This window comes from Equus caballus, chromosome 25 (genome assembly GCF_041296265.1).
Source record: "Equus caballus isolate H_3958 breed thoroughbred chromosome 25, TB-T2T, whole genome shotgun sequence".
Classification (NCBI taxonomy): Eukaryota; Metazoa; Chordata; class Mammalia; order Perissodactyla; family Equidae; genus Equus; species Equus caballus.
Window position 1 is genome coordinate 10,651,371 of NC_091708.1, and position 15,487 is coordinate 10,666,857.

Genomic DNA, 15,487 nt, shown 5'->3' on the forward strand with positions numbered 1-15,487 from the left:
TTCTTCAGCATCTCTCTACTTGTAATAAACCGATTACGATCTGACTTGCGCCTCTAGCCCTCAGTGAAACTGCTCACAATTTTCAGTTGCCAACAACTTGTGATTGCTAAGTCCACTGGATTTCATAGTCTTCATCCTATTTGACCCATCAGTAGCTTTTGACAACTTCTTCCTTGAGACATCTGTTCCACCTTCACATCCGTGACTCCATCTATTTTTTATTTCTTCCTCTTAAACCACACATGCTCATGGTTGCAGTTTTGTGTCACATCAAATCATATAGTTATCTTTTCAGATGTGAAAATTATTTCTGCTTAGTAATTTCATGTCTTCCCAGTGCTCTACTACCTGAGCAAATTTATAAACCGCTGCAGTGAGTGGTACATGCTTATGTGAATACTCGTTAAAACTGGTTACTTTTGGCTAGTCTTCGTTCATGAACCACATTTTTTATTGAAGAATATAAGACATTTGCTAGTTGCCTTTTTTGTTATATCTCAATTGATAATAGCTGAGGTTGTAAATTCCATTTTTTATGTCATTTGCAGTCATTTTCAGTAGAAAAGATCTTTCGAGTTATTGTCATCCTCCAGTATTCCATTTTAAGAAATAGCAGTTGAAAGTAAATTTGTTTGAAGAAGATGTTTATAACCTATAGATTGTTTCCTTGTTTCCCTATGTTAAGAAAATAAAACCTCCACAAACTACCTGTTTGCCACATTAAACAAGAACAAAATTAGTTGGCCCACCAGCACTCTTTTTGGGGTTTTTTGTTTTTTTTTTTTTTTTTTAGGAAGGTTAGCCCTGAGCTAACTGCTACCAGTCCTCCTCTTTTTGCTGAGGAAGACTGGCCCTGAGCTAACATCCACACCCATCTTCCTCTGCTTTATATGTGGGACGCCTACCACAGCATGGCTTGCTGAGCGGTGCCGTGTCCGCACCAGGGATGTGAACCAGCGGACCTCGGGCCACCAAAGCAGAACGTGCGCACTTAACCCCTGCTCACTGGGCCAGCCCCCCACCAGCACTCTTTGTTACAGGATTCCAATAAAGAACACAAGAAATAAACTTATCCAGGTTTATGCCTATCCCTCCTGTGTCCCCAAAAAATGGTGGGGGGGGAGATTAGGTTTTTCTCCTGTTTGAAGCTCCTGCTGCCCCAGGGGTTTTGCTCTATCTGGCTTCTCCTTTATCTCCTCTGTTTCCAGCTTCTCCATCTCTACTAGCTTTCTCACCTGTTCAGGCCTCTCCCATTCTAATAGCAAACTCCACCACATCCCCCTCCTAGGTACTGCCCAAGCTTATTCTGGCCCCTCTTATTCTTGCTCTCAAAATAAGGTAGACCTACTGTCTCCGTTTCTTCAACTTTCATTCAATTTTTTTTAACATTTCTTATTGTGAAATGTTATACAAAAGTGCATAAAACGTGTGTACAATTTAATAAATTAGTTATATAACATACTCCCAAGTTATATAACACCACTACCTTCAAGAAATAGGAAATTGCAGCTGCCCCAAAACACTCTGGGCACTCTTCTTCCTCCCCAGGAAATAACCACCATCCTGGCTTTTATGGGGAATCATTTCCTTGCTCTTATAGTTTTACCACCTTTGCATTGGATCTCTTCACTCTTCAACCTAATGCCTTCTACTCTTTCTACCTTCCCACTGATTGCAAAATTCTCACAATGAAGTTATCCAAGAACAAGTGCCAAATCTAAGGGTGTTTCTCCGTTCTTATCTCACAAGGCCTCTCTGCCACATTTGACATTGTAGATCCGTTCATCCTTCTCGACACTGCTCTCTAAGGTCTGTGACTGTATTCTCCTGTAGCTCTGCATCCTTTAGCCTTTCCTTCCTGTCCCTTTCACAGGCTCCTCTGCTGCTCCTTCAGTGTTGTTGTGCCCAGGACTTCATCCTTAGTTTGCCACTCTCTTGCTGGCTATGGCAATCCTCTCCACTCTTGTCCTTTTAACCTCCGCTGTTATGTGGATAACTTTGAGGTCTAATCTTCAGCTCAGACGTGTTCCCTAAGCTTTAATTTTACACAGACAACTGCCTGGTGGACATCTCCACTGAGATGCTCAGCATCTAAGACACACTTCATCATCTCTCCCTCTAGATTGGCTCCTCCTTTTCCTGCCTTCTCTGGATCCGTTGTTGGTACCACTGCTCACCAGTTCACCCAAGTGAGAAACCTGGAAAGCATCCTGATTTCTTCTTTCCCTCATTCCCCATGTCTTTTCAATGAGCCAGTCGTACCAGTTTTATTTCCTCATGTGTTTCCCGCGTCTGTTCCCTTTGCCCTACCCGTGTTACTCTTGTAGCTTACACCCTCATCACCTGACCTGGAATTCCTAACAGCGCCTCATTGGTCTTTCTCACTGCATCCAACTTCTCCTCAGAGTCACCCTCCTTATAGCTACAAGCCAAAGTACAAATTGTTTTTCCAAAATACAATTCCAACTATTCTGCTCATATACTTACAATCTTATACTTAAAACTGGATAAAGCCCAAGCTCCTTAATGTGACATATAAGGCTCTCCATTCTATTGCCCTGCTTTCTCCAGCCTGATCTTTTTCTACACCTGGCTGTGCATCTTATACTTTGTCAGCATATGTGCTCTTTCTTAGTTTCACACCATTGTTCATGCTGTCCCCTTGACCTAGGATTGTCCATTTGACTTGCACCTAATTCTCTGAGAGTAAATTTAAATTTATACTTCCAGGGAAGCTTTCCCTGACTTCCTTTTGTTGGATCTCCTCCCCACTTCATTAATACCTTGTACGTCCCTCTCTCCCTGTGCTTTGACACTTCGGTACACAGGATCATCTGAATATGGGGTCTCCACACCACACTGTAAGAGGCAGTATTTCTAAGGAATCTCTTACCTGAAAACAGCTCTTTTGGAGAAAAATGAGGCTTACTTCTTCTAACATTTAGTTTGTTGTTAGTGCCGTCTAGTAGGATCCAAATCCTAGCACCCCTGTGTACAGCAGAGCAGAACCTGCCCAGTCTTTTTGTGTCATCCTCTCACCTTCCACTATATCAGATAGTGCTCTGCCGCTGTTCATAGTGTTTCATGGCAAATTTTTTTGGAAGTGGGTGATCAGGTCCTTCCTAGTCTGTCTTAGTCTGGAAGCTCTGCTGAAACCCGTCCACCATGGGTGACCCTGCTGGTATTTGAAATCACAGTGGCATAGCTTTCAGCATCACAGTAAGACACAGCCACCACAGTATGACAACTGACAAGTGGTATGGTTCCCTGACTGGGAAACAAACCTGGGCCATGGAAGTGAGAGCACGTAATCTTAACTAGACCAGCAGGGCTGGCTAACATTTAATAAACCCTGACAAATATTCATGTTGCAGACCAAACCTGGACCACCCAAAAAGCCGAAGACCCCTTCTGGACAATCAGCCTTAGTGTATTGCTACAACTGCGGGCAAGAAGGCCATTATGGACATGTAAGTTTGAGTGGCATTTGGACATAAAGCATTCTGCTGTTCAGAGAGTGGTTGCTGAAAGATGAACTCGAAAAGAATGTAATCCTCAATGCTTACTTTTTTATAAACTAGCATCCTGAAGTCAGACTTACTGTATTTTCAACTGATTTACATCTCCCATCCCTGCCAGAGTAGAGACTCTGTCAGCACACGTTCTTCTAATTGTTTTAAATATATGTGAACAGGTTAGGGTAAAACAAATACAGCTCATAAAATCAGACAGATAACAGTTGTTAAGAAAATGGTAGCAATTCTCATGAGTTCTTATGATTACTGTTACTTTGACACAGACAAATCATGATACTAGATTTTCTATGTAATTCTTGGTATCTCCAGTCTTCCCTGCTATTGTGTTCAGTTACATCTTTATCACTCACATGTCAACCCCAACACTCACTAGTGGAAAGACAGAGTGCTGCATCATCCACTAGCCTGCCTATCCCACAGATGCCCACATTCCCTGTCCAGCCTGCATATTCTCTAACCCCAACTGAAAAGGCCGGACTTGTGTGTTCTCAATGCTGAAGTGTCAAAGCAGAAGAAACTTCTTGCTGTGAGGTGGCATGAATCTCCTAGCTAGTTGTCTCATTAAGTAGGAAACAGCAACAGCTTATCCCAGAGATGGCATGCAATAAGAATAGGCTCAGAGCCCATACATTCTGGGAATCCTGAAGTAGAGGAGGAAAGACAGTGGCACAAGAAGTAGAAAATCCATATGGAGAAATACATTCCCAGTCTCCAGATAGGCTTCTAACAGCCTAGAAACCAAAATAAACTAATAACAAATCAGATCTGATGGTAGGAGGTGGAAAGCATACAGAGGGTAGGGAGTTCTCAAAATGGGAAGAGGTGTAATCAGTAGGATGGGTGGTATTGCAGGTCACATCTTGAATTCTGACCATGGCGCTTCAGTCCTGCAGACCTTGGGCTGGAGCTCTACAGTGTGGCGAGAGACAAAAAGGCTAGGAGAAGGAAAAGTGTGGACAGAGTGCGTCAGCAGATGCAGTTTATCTTCCACAGTGGGCAGCAGGACCGTGGAGTGAAGGGGTAGAATACGAAAGCTAGGATGAGGCTCTGATCCTCAGTTACAGTTTTTGCTCTGCTGCTGACTCAACCACGTGACTTGAGCAACCCACTTTTTCTCTCTGCTCTCTAGTTTCATCTCCAAAGCAAAGAAGTTGTACAGGGAGATCTCTCAGCACCGACAGTAGGATGTTATTTCCAGTGTGATCAAATCCATAGTGTGGTGATCCAGACGGAGAGACCCTGGAGTGTGCTTTCTCCACTTCTATAGAACTCACACTGAAAACCTCATTAGAGAAGACTTTAACAAAATTATCATCTCTACATCTTTTACTGCTCTGTGCCTTTCTCCTTGTTGCCAAAATTCACATGTTGCCAACACTTTAGGGAATGTGTTCACATAAGCAGTCCACTGACACACAAATCACATAGCTGTACAATTTATACTTGTTTACCTCTTTAAAACAAAGGGATATAATTTTAGCATTTATGTTTTGTTCAGTTAAAGAAAAACAATTATAGTTGGACACATGCTGCTTACTAGTCACTCCTATTAATGTAGATAGAAAATATATTAAAAGTATTTGGAATTTATCTCTGAAATCTAGATTTAGATAATTTTTTATTTTCAATAAAGCAAATTTGGCAGCCTTATAGCTGCCATAGATGAAGAACTCTAGATTATCTACACTAATGAAGAAGATCAGTGATGTGGCTAATCCAGAATAGTAGATAAATTATATAGCCAACTATCAATTGTCTGTGCTAACGGAGGGGATCAGCGATGTGGATAATCAAAATGTAATTTACATTTAGCTTTGGAAAATATTTATAGTACTGTATAGCTCTGTATAGTCACATCAGCCTAGACCACATACAGGATCCAGCTAGGAGACTGCGCAGGTGGTGACGATGTCTGAGGACTTCTCCCATTGGGTTTCGGAAACCCAGCTCTAGGGATGTTATTGAATAGCTTTCTCAAGTGAAAGATGTTCTGAAGTGAATATGGCATCACCCTTCCCTAACTCGACTCACTCTGTAGTTGGGGGCGCAGGGACAATCATAAGCATCTCCATATGAGGCAAACTGCGGCAGGAAATGGTAGTCGCTGTACAGAGAGACTACTGCAGGAGGGTGTGAGAGGATGGGTGGGGCCGAGGGGGTGTATCAGGATCTCTAGTACCTTTTTGTAATTGTAATTTGCTCTTACTTTTTTTTTTTAAAGATTAGCACCTGAGCTAACAACTGTGGCCAATCTTTTTTTTTTTTTTTCATGCTTTATCTCCCCAAATTCCCCCCAGTACATAGTTGTATATCTTAGTTGCAGATCCTTCTAGTTGTGGCACATGGGACGCCACCTCAACATGGCCCGACGAGCAGTGCATGCCATGTCTGCGCCCAGGATCCGAACCCTGGGCCGCCGCAGCGGAGCGCGCGAACCCAACCGCTCAGCCACGGGGCCGGCCCCAACACTTACTTTTTTGTAGTTAGAATCTGTCTTAGTCCATTCAGCCTGCTTTAAACAAACTGCCGTAGACTGGATGGCTTATAAACAGAAATTTATTTCTCACAGTTCTGGAGGCTAGGAAGCCCAAGATCATGGTACTGGCAGATTCCCTGTCTGGGGAGGGTGCATTTCTTCATGGATGGCGTTTTCTTGCTGTGTCCTTAAATGCTAGAAGGGTCCAGGGAGCTCTGTGGGGTCTCTTTCATAAAAGCAATAATCCCATTCATCAGAGCTCCACCCTCATGACCTAGTCACCTCCCAACGGCTCCACCTCCTAACACCATCAGATTTCAACATAGGAATTTTGGGGAGACATAAGCATTCAGACCATAACAGAATCTTAGACCCAAGTCTTTCCGGGGTATCCTTTCTTCTGGAAACTTGGAGCCACCCCATGGATAGTGGTTTATAAAAGTAATTCTTGATGTTACCATATGGGTTTGCCTTTACAACTTTCAGAACTCAAAAAAGCCAAAAAAGATGCAGAAAGCCAACAGCAGAGTAAAGCTAAAGATAGTTGAAAGAAGGAAATAATAAAGATAAGAACTAAAATTATTGAAATAAAAAACAAAATAGCATCAACAAAACCAAAAACTGGTTATTTGGAAACACTTTCTTTTCAAAAGAAAAAAGACCGACTTCTGGAAAAACTACTCAAAGAGAAAGAAAAGGTACAAATAAACAATAGTGAATAGTGTGAATAGCTTAAAATACAATATAAATTTTTAATTATAAAGGAGTACGCTTAAACTTTATAAAGTTCATAGTTAAATCTGAAAATGCAGATAAAATAAATCTCTAGGAAAATATGAATTAATCAAAATTACCGAAGACAAACAAAGCTACATGAACCAATATCACTAAAGAGATTGAATTAGTAAGCAAAACTCTCCCCACCGCCATATACCAGACCCAGATGGTTTAATAGTCAGGGTTTACCAAACCTTTATTCCGAAGCAGATAATCCAGAAGAATACTACCAGCTTATTCTGGGAAGCTGTTATAACCTAATGCCATGTCAAAATATTTACAGAATGGTATAGTTTTTATGAAATCTGAACACTTCAAATTTACACTGTTGTTTATTGGATTATTCATTAGTAGTAAGAGCATAAAAACAAATGAGAATGGCAGGCACCAACTTTCAGGCAATGGCAACTTCTGGAACGGGAAAGATGAATGAGAGATGAGGAGAGTTACACAGAGGATTTCAGTTTTTCAGTAATGCTTCAATTCTGGAGGGGAAAACGAAGTAAATTAAGGTAAAATGTTATGATGTGATAAAGCTGAGTGGTAGGTACAGATTTCCATTACTTTATTTTCTATACTTACATATATACTTAGAATGATTCATAATTTTTAAACTCTGCAAATTATGTTCCCAAGTGTATGGCTACCAGCTTGGTCAGATATCTTAAAATTACAGATTGAGTATATAATGCCAAAGTTATGATAAATCAGCCAAATTCTATGTGGATATTTCACATACTTTCTTCCTAAAAGGTTTTCTAATTTTTCTTCAATACCTGGCTAAGAAGTATTGAACATTTATAAATAAGTTTTAGACAAGATGGCAGGAGACAGAAATGGACAAGTTCCAATGGGAAGCCTCTTTCAAAGAAAAGGTATCACTTGGTGTGAGACATGCTGAGTGGATATGTGTCGCTGATCATGACCTACAAAGCCTACTTGTGGGCGTGGTTCGGGCCAAGGATGTGGGTTTGGGACTGTCAGCTGTGGGGAGGCCAGAGCCCTGAGAGTGGGGAGCCGACCCGGGTAATGAATGGGGAGCGTAATCTTGAGTTGGGGAGGGGGCAACCAAGGGAAGACATGGTTTCTTTAGGGTGTTTCAGAATTACCTCGGAGCATTTTCAAACTAGACATAACCCACCACCATCCTGCTCCCCATCATAAGAATCACTGCCCTCATGAGCGGTGCGTGTTGAGTTAAAATAAGCTTGCAAACCACTTGTGTGGAGGGAAAAGAGCAGAGGGCTAAGAACTTACATTTAGGGTGTAGAAGGGGGGAGCACTTGATGGAAGGCTGTTGAAGAGACAAACAAACAAGGTCTAATATAACGTGAGGCCAAATAAGGTAAACCGGCTACAGGAGGCACAAGGCACGGCAGTGGGGACCCACCCTCCACTGCTGTTAACTCAGGCACCGAGGGGTTGGGCAGAGAAGATTGGAGAAGGATAAGAAGGCTGTCATAGGGAAAGAAGTGAGGGAAGAACAGCGTGTGAGCAGGATTGAGTGTCTGGCTGCTCATTCCCCCAGGGTCCCAGCAGGATCACATCCTGGAGTCACAGTGTGAGTCTCAGTGACACGGGCTCATGTCTAATTACAGTTGTCTGTGATCTTGCAGAAGGTTGTTTGAGCAGTGCGACGTCATAATTTCACATATAATTTGCAGGAGTGTGCAGAAAGACGGATGTTTAACCAGACCTTTCCAACATCTCCATTTATCTACTACTATGATGACAAATACGAAATCCGGGAGAGGGAACAGAGAATAAAACGAAAAGTAAAAGGTATGTCATTCAACTTCATGTCAGATCACCTTTGCAGTAGGTTCTCAATTTCTTTTTGCATTGTCTTTGCCTGCTTTGGGGGTCATTGGTTAGCAGAGAAAATGTTTTGAATAATTGCCATAGAAACTGGAACTTTCTTGATCTCCAGAAATCAAGCACTTACTTCAGAAATCCTGTGTTGTAATCTGTTCACAATAAGCGTTTTTCTCACATAATGATCATTTTGGGAAATGTCCAAAAAATGCAGCTATCCGTATAATTCATGCACTTTTTGTAAAGCCTCCTTTGAGATTTTTCAGTTTAACAGGTAATTATTTTTTCCCTCTGTGTGTCTCTAGTATTTTTCATGGAAAGAAAGGCTTTCCCTGCCGGGTGATTCTTGGTGGTTCCTGGAGCTTCCCCAAAGAAGTCATTTTTTATTGGCCACCATTACAGGCAGAGCTCCATGCCCACGCCACTGTCTGTGGTTTGTGTACTTCCTGTTGCTAACAGGGAGTTCTTTCCCACCAAATTATTATCATGTAATGTCTGCCTGTTTTCTCTACCTTTGCTCTTTCCTCCTATATACTTCAAGATGGTTTACAGGTTGCTTTTGTTGCTCTCAGGACAAGATAAGTCCATATTTTTAAAGCTGACATATACATTATTGACTCTCTGGCCTTTTTGTTACTCTTTTCCAAACTCTCTCAGTTCAGGTTCTTTTCAAAATGAAGATTCTAATTCTATAGAAAAACAGAGGAATTACTTCTCAGCTCCTGTATATTTTACATATTGTATTATATATAAAATTTATCTCAACTATATAGAGAGAAATTATGGTACTTAAAGATAATGATTAGGCAACTAAATTAGAAAAATATTAAGGGCCAGCCCTGGTAGCCTAGTGATTAAGTCCAGCGTGCTCCACTTCAGCAGCCCAGGTTCAGTTCCTGGGCACAGACCTACATCACTTATCTGTCAGTGGCCGTGCTGTGGCAGTGGCCCACATACAAAAAGAGGAAGATTGGCAGGAGATGTTAGCTCAGGGCGAATCTTCCTCAGCAAGAAAAAAAGAAAAGAAAGAAAAGAAAGAAAAATATTAAAAAGAAATGCACCAGTATATCATCTCTAGATTAAAGGATTATGGGTGCTTTCTATTTTATTTTCTTTGTGCTTTTCTGTATGTCCCAAGTTTTCTATAATGAGTCTTTATAATCAGAGAAAAAACATTTGTTTTCCTTTTTAACTAGTTATATTGACAACTCTGTGGCACAGATCCACTTTGAGGCTTGCTATGATCCATTGGAATTTTTATTTTGTGATGAAGTCTTTGAGTAATTACTTGTTTTTGTTCTATATTCTAGAATTTATGTTTTGTTTCCTAAATGTGCTACATTTCATTTCATCCCATTTTTTGTTGATGTGTCAGTTTTCAGCCATCACTGTAATCTCATCTCCCACCCACCCCATCAGAATCAGCTACCTTGAGACACTTGTACTAAGAGTGCCACGTCCTGACAAAATGTAACAAACATCAAATCTGGCACAAAAACCTCTCAGATACACATGTGCATGCATGCTCTCCAAGCCAGTGCTGTCTGCTCTGGAGGAATAATCTGTCCTGTTTGACCTCCACATATAAGTACTGTAGCCAGACTTTATCTTCAGAGGATGATTGACGTGTCATATGGGACTGTCAGGAGGCCATTTCATACATCTTGCTTCATCTGTCGTGAAGGGCCCTCTCTTTATCATTCTAGGAACTTGAACTGGTCAGACACGGCTTTCTTCACAAAGCTAAGATGATTACTCCTCTCCCTGGTCCTGGTCTCCATGGTTTAACCTAGTTAAACTGTACTGAACAGAATAAATATTGTTGAATTTCTGGATGTTTGCTGTTTTAAACAATCAGAAATACGGAACTACAACCATTCCATTGTTAGTCAGTAATTTTTACCTTAGAAAGGGCTCTTTAGAATGTCGTATCATTAACACATGTAAATGTCTGGCTTCTCTCTCTGCTAAGTGATTTACAGACCTATGAAAGCTTTGCATGGACTATCTAGCTGCTGAATATATAAAAAAACTTTATATTTTCCAGAACTGCAGAAAAATGGAGATTTTCCAAGGCAATTCAAGAGACCTCATATGGAAGCAGCAGAGAAGAGGGCCCACCGTGATGTGAGGAAGAGGCACGCCTCATGGAAAACCAACAGGTGGCCTCAGGAAGAGCAGGAAACCCAAAAAGAGATGATGAGCAGGAGCAAGAGAGAGCGCGAGAAGCACAGGAAGGCGGACAGGTGTCGCAAAGTGGATGAGGACTTCCCCAGGGGCCCACAAATCCGCTCTTCTCCCAGTGCTCTCAGAGCCCAGAAGCCTCACAGGCCCTTTCAGCACTCGTCCCATTATCGCCAGCCAAGAGAAGACAGGCTGCCCAGAGAGGGCAGGCGGGGCAAGCACAGGAAAAAAGAGAGCCACTCGGAAGATGATGGCAGTGACCATTTGCTTCTTATTAAGCAGCGGAGGAAGAAGTCTAAGCTGTGAGGCAGCTTCTGACTTGGCTTTCCAGCGTTTGTCTGCTCTTCGTGTCTGCGGTCCTGGCGATACTTTATTATCTGTGTTTAAATGAAGTGAGGTTTTTGGGTTTTAATCTCAGTCATACCTAGACAAAGACTGGAGATCCTAGTTCTCTGTCCAACAGGTTTATTAGGTCAGAAAAGAGAGAAACTAGGACTTCCCATGTTCTATTGTGTCATTTTTTACTCAGAGTCCCAGAGATAGGGAGAATTCATCTTTTCAAGAAAACTTTTAAAAGATAATCTGAAAAAATAAAAGCTCATCAAGTGTAATTCATCTGCAGTGTATGCAAACTCCTTGCAGGAAGAGAAATTAATGCTAATATGAAAAATTCCTCTATCCTTGTCAGCATTACTTTCTTTAACATCAGAAAGGATAATAGCTATAAATCTAAATCCAGCTTTTCTTGCTTTTGAAGCTGGTCAGAATCTTCCTTTGGTCAGAGCATCACAGGCTGGGAAATGAAGGTGTCCCCAGGGTACTGGGCTGCAGCAAAATGCGAGTACTGGACGCATCGCGTAAATGTCGCAAGAAGTTGCCTGCGACAAGTGAAAAAGAGTCATCAAAAATTTTAATGTAATTTTAACAAAACAGTTTTTACCATTTTTACAGCCACGCTTCAAGAATGCTGTCACTCAGATATATAGAGATGAGTATTGCTCAGCTTAAAAAATTGTTTTGTTTTCATGGGTTTTTTAACTATCACAAAACTATCCAGAAATTTTTGTACTCGTGAACCTTTTGTACTTTTCAAAGCCTAATGTTAGAATAAGAAAAATAAAATGCCTGAAATAGAGTGAAGAAATTTGTTTATTATATAAAAAGAGAAATTGGGTGACAAAGAGCGTAGTTGTGTTGGACAAGTGAGTAAAGTTATAAAATCTCCATAAACTGGGGTCAAAATGCCTGGTCACCCAAGCACTAGCTGTGAGCCAGAATAAAATGAGATACAGTCAGTTAACTAGGACAGTTTTATAATGTTGGATTCCTGAATTTGTGTTTTACTCTCTGTGAAGTATACAAGCTGCTGTTTGAAGAATCAGCTCTCACCTTTTGGCGGAAAGGGAGAGTCTCTCCTCCCGAGTCAGCTTCAGTGTAAATTGTAGGTGCAGACTTGAGTCCACACCGTCCCTGTTGCTGCCCAGCTTTCAGGCAAGTGTCAGGGTTCATCGTGCCTTGGCACCTGGCTTCCTAGCGTCAGCTGGGATTGTTTTGACTCTAAGGTAAGTGACCAGAGTCTTTAACACCTTGCTCGAAGTGACAGCCATGAAAGACAGCTTCCTAGCATGGCAAGCCTGGAGATAATTGGCATTGTTCCTCCGCAGGACCTGGGACAGGCATGGCTTATTATTGCTGTGGGCTGACTACTGTTCCTTCGTATCCGAGGGCACCTGCTTTCAGAGCAGAAATGGGATTGCTATTCTTTAGGATCTTTCATACATAGAAGATTGTTTGGAGGAGAGAAGAAAGGAAGCTCTTTTTCTCTTTGTTTCTGCACATTATCTTATATTTCCTCCCAAATTTTATTTCTTTATTATTACACAAACGTTTTGTTCTGGGCTGTAATTTCCCCTTAGGTCCTCGCATTTGTATGCAGATAGGAGAGGCAGCTGAGCTTCTTGACGTTGGGATGATGGTAAGCAACAAACGGAAACCCAGGAGCCTCTGCTGCATTTCCCCTTCGTGGCCTTTGGCGCCTGCTCTTACAGCAAGTGTTAGGTAAAGTCAGTCAGTCTGCTCACACACTAGCTTTCCGTACAAGAAGGGGGAGTTTGAAATATAGAGATTTGACAGCCAAGTAAGATTTTGAATGGATAAATACGATTAAGAGAGGAAAAGCAGATGTCCCAAACACTAAGGATCCATGTATTTGCTAGGATTGAGGAGACTCTCGGCGTCCTTTGCCTCTGGCCCCACTTCGATTAAAAGCAGCCTGAGTGGCTCCTTTCCTGGGTTCTAGCTTGGCTCCCTGTGGCATTTGTAGAGCAGAGCAGAGAGACCGTCTCGCCGCCTTGTGGAGAGAAGGCCTCGCTCTCGTGGCCCGTGCTGTCCGCAGTCCCTGTTATTTCAGAACCAGGCTGTTAACAGTGCCTATCATCCGCTCTTTATTTTTATGTTATACAAGGAGTGCATCCTCATTTTAAAGGGAAATAACATTTTTTAAACATAAAAATCATACCTGATTCTTCTACCCAAAGATGTGGTTAAAATTCTTAGTGTCTATCCTTCCAGACTTTTTTCTATATGTATATAAATTGTTTTGTAACCTGTTTTTTCACTTAATTGTGAAAATCTTTCTTTCCAATCAAACATATATCTATATCATTGTTTTTATTGGCTACGTGTATGACTATACCATAATTTAGTTAATCAGCTCCCTGTTAGTGAACTTTTTGGTTGTTTCTCATTTTCATTATTAAAAAAGAAAATTCTTTTACACACATCATATCTTCTGCAGTGATTCTACTGTGATAAAATAGAAGTTATGAGTCAGAAAACAAGCATATATTTCATGCCAGTTTTAATACATACAGCCGAGTTACGTTCCTGGCAGCGTATGAGAGTGTTCATCTCCCCACTCCCACGGCAGTGTGAAATATTTTCATTCCTTTTTCTCTTTGCCACTCTGATGGGCAGAGAAACATTATTTGTTAGTGCTGCAGTGAGAAGATTGATGTGGGCTGTTTGTGTAAGGAGAGAGGGGATTAACAGTTCTGTTCTGAAATTCTTCTGCCAACAAAAGATTACATACAAAGTTAAGAGAGCTTTTCATTCCTTCAGGGCCATTTTGATCCCCTGATCTTATCGTTTTTGGTTTTCATAACTTAGAGGGTGCTGTTGGCATCTAGTGAGTTGAGGCCAGGGATGTTGCTGAAATCCTACAATGCACAAGACAGTCCCCCACAACAAAGGGTTATCCAGCCCAAAATGTCAGTAGTGCTGAGGTTGAGAAACCCTAACTGAAACCTTGACCGCTTCTCAAAAGGAATTCTCACCAGGAGTGGCGGCTCAGGTTGCCTTCCACATCTGACAGAATGCATCCTTATCTTCCAAGGTTTAGACTTTGAGCAGACTGTGCTGGTGCTTGGGAGTTGGATGAGACATGTCCTGTTCATGTGAAATGTGGACCACTGGTTCCAGAACATGAAGATCTGCAGACCATTTGGACCCCTTAGTGGAGGACAGGGCTGCTGGAGACTCAGCCAGCTGAGAGGAGTTACTGACTAGTATGACCAGGAAGCTGGATGCAAATGCTAGAGCCCAGGCTGGGTGGCAGCTCTGTGGAGATAAATACAGAACCTTGGTGTGAGAACAAAGCGGGGCGGGGTGCGGATTGGAGACTATCTAGTGGGACATTGGATTGGTTAAGAATGTCATTAGGTTGTAGGAGCCATCACCAGGACCAAGTCCAGCACAGACCCTTAAGGTTTGCACTTAACATTTCAAATCAGTACCAACCATTGGAAGACAGTTTATTATGCGTGCCATGCAAAGAGTCACTTCAGGTGATGAAGCTGTCCCGCAGGCGCTCTATCCAGAGAGGATCAGTTAAGTTTCTGGTGCGTTTAATGTGTGCAGTGGGCATTGTACATACCCATCCTGACGACTATGAAATAAGTCACTTCTTAAAGTGGTTTCCCAGGAAGTCCTTCCAATAAAATCCAGTAAGGGAGTGGGGACAAGAGACAGAGAAGAAAGGGAGTCCAAGCTGGATACCTTAACAAGTCCAGTCCCACAGATGGTAGCTTTTAAGCTCCCAAGGGAGCACTGGAGACAGCGCAGGCCACACCTCAGAGTTGCTCTGATCAGGGGCAAAGGACTATGTGTGTGCATATCACGTTTTATTGTAAGTCAGTCATTGTTTAAGAGCTGCCCCAGGAGCCTTTCTCAGTCAACTCTGGCTCTCTCTGCACCCAGGCAAAGTGGGTTTGGGCAGCCTCCAACAGAGACACGGGGGTACCAATGAAACACTAACATCGTCAGCTACAGCCGTCAGCTCAAAACAGTCCTTTCCACAAAAGAATACACCAAAATATTTTCTTTAATTATTTTTGAATGCAGAAATTACAACTTCATTTTGATGTACTATGTGTAACCATTTTCTCAATAAGAGTTTATCAGTTTGTGGAACCCATATATGACAGTGCAACATGAAAGAGTCTAGACATCAAATTTACTGCAGCATTTATCATAGTCATTATCAAAAGTAGCTTCAGGAATTTCTACTTCTAGCCAAGATTGGAGTAACAGGGGCCAGATTTACCCTCCATCCAGAAACAATGTAAAAAAATAATATGAAGCCGATTTCAAGACATTGAACATCAGATAAGGAAGGAGAGTAAACTTTGAGAGATGGCAT

At 41.8% G+C, this 15,487-nt stretch overlaps 1 protein-coding gene across 7 annotated transcripts in view; it reads left to right on the forward strand.

Moving 5' to 3' along the window:
• The window catches only part of ZCCHC7 (zinc finger CCHC-type containing 7), a 228,044-nt gene extending 216,121 nt beyond the window's left edge, over positions 1-11,923 (forward strand). For 4 of the 7 annotated variants that reach the window (XM_001504295.4, XM_005605629.3, XM_070250724.1 and 1 more), the window contains exons 7-9: positions 3,375-3,470; positions 8,454-8,571; positions 10,652-11,923. In XM_001504295.4, the coding sequence (XP_001504345.1) occupies positions 3,375-3,470; positions 8,454-8,571; positions 10,652-11,094 (657 nt within the window). In that variant the 3' untranslated portion in view covers positions 11,095-11,923. The remainder of the gene's footprint in view (positions 1-3,374; positions 3,471-8,453; positions 8,572-10,651) is intronic. The other 3 variants (XM_023629679.2, XM_070250726.1, XM_070250727.1) reach the window with 1 other exon arrangement.
• Positions 11,924-15,487: the final 3,564 nt, after the last annotated feature.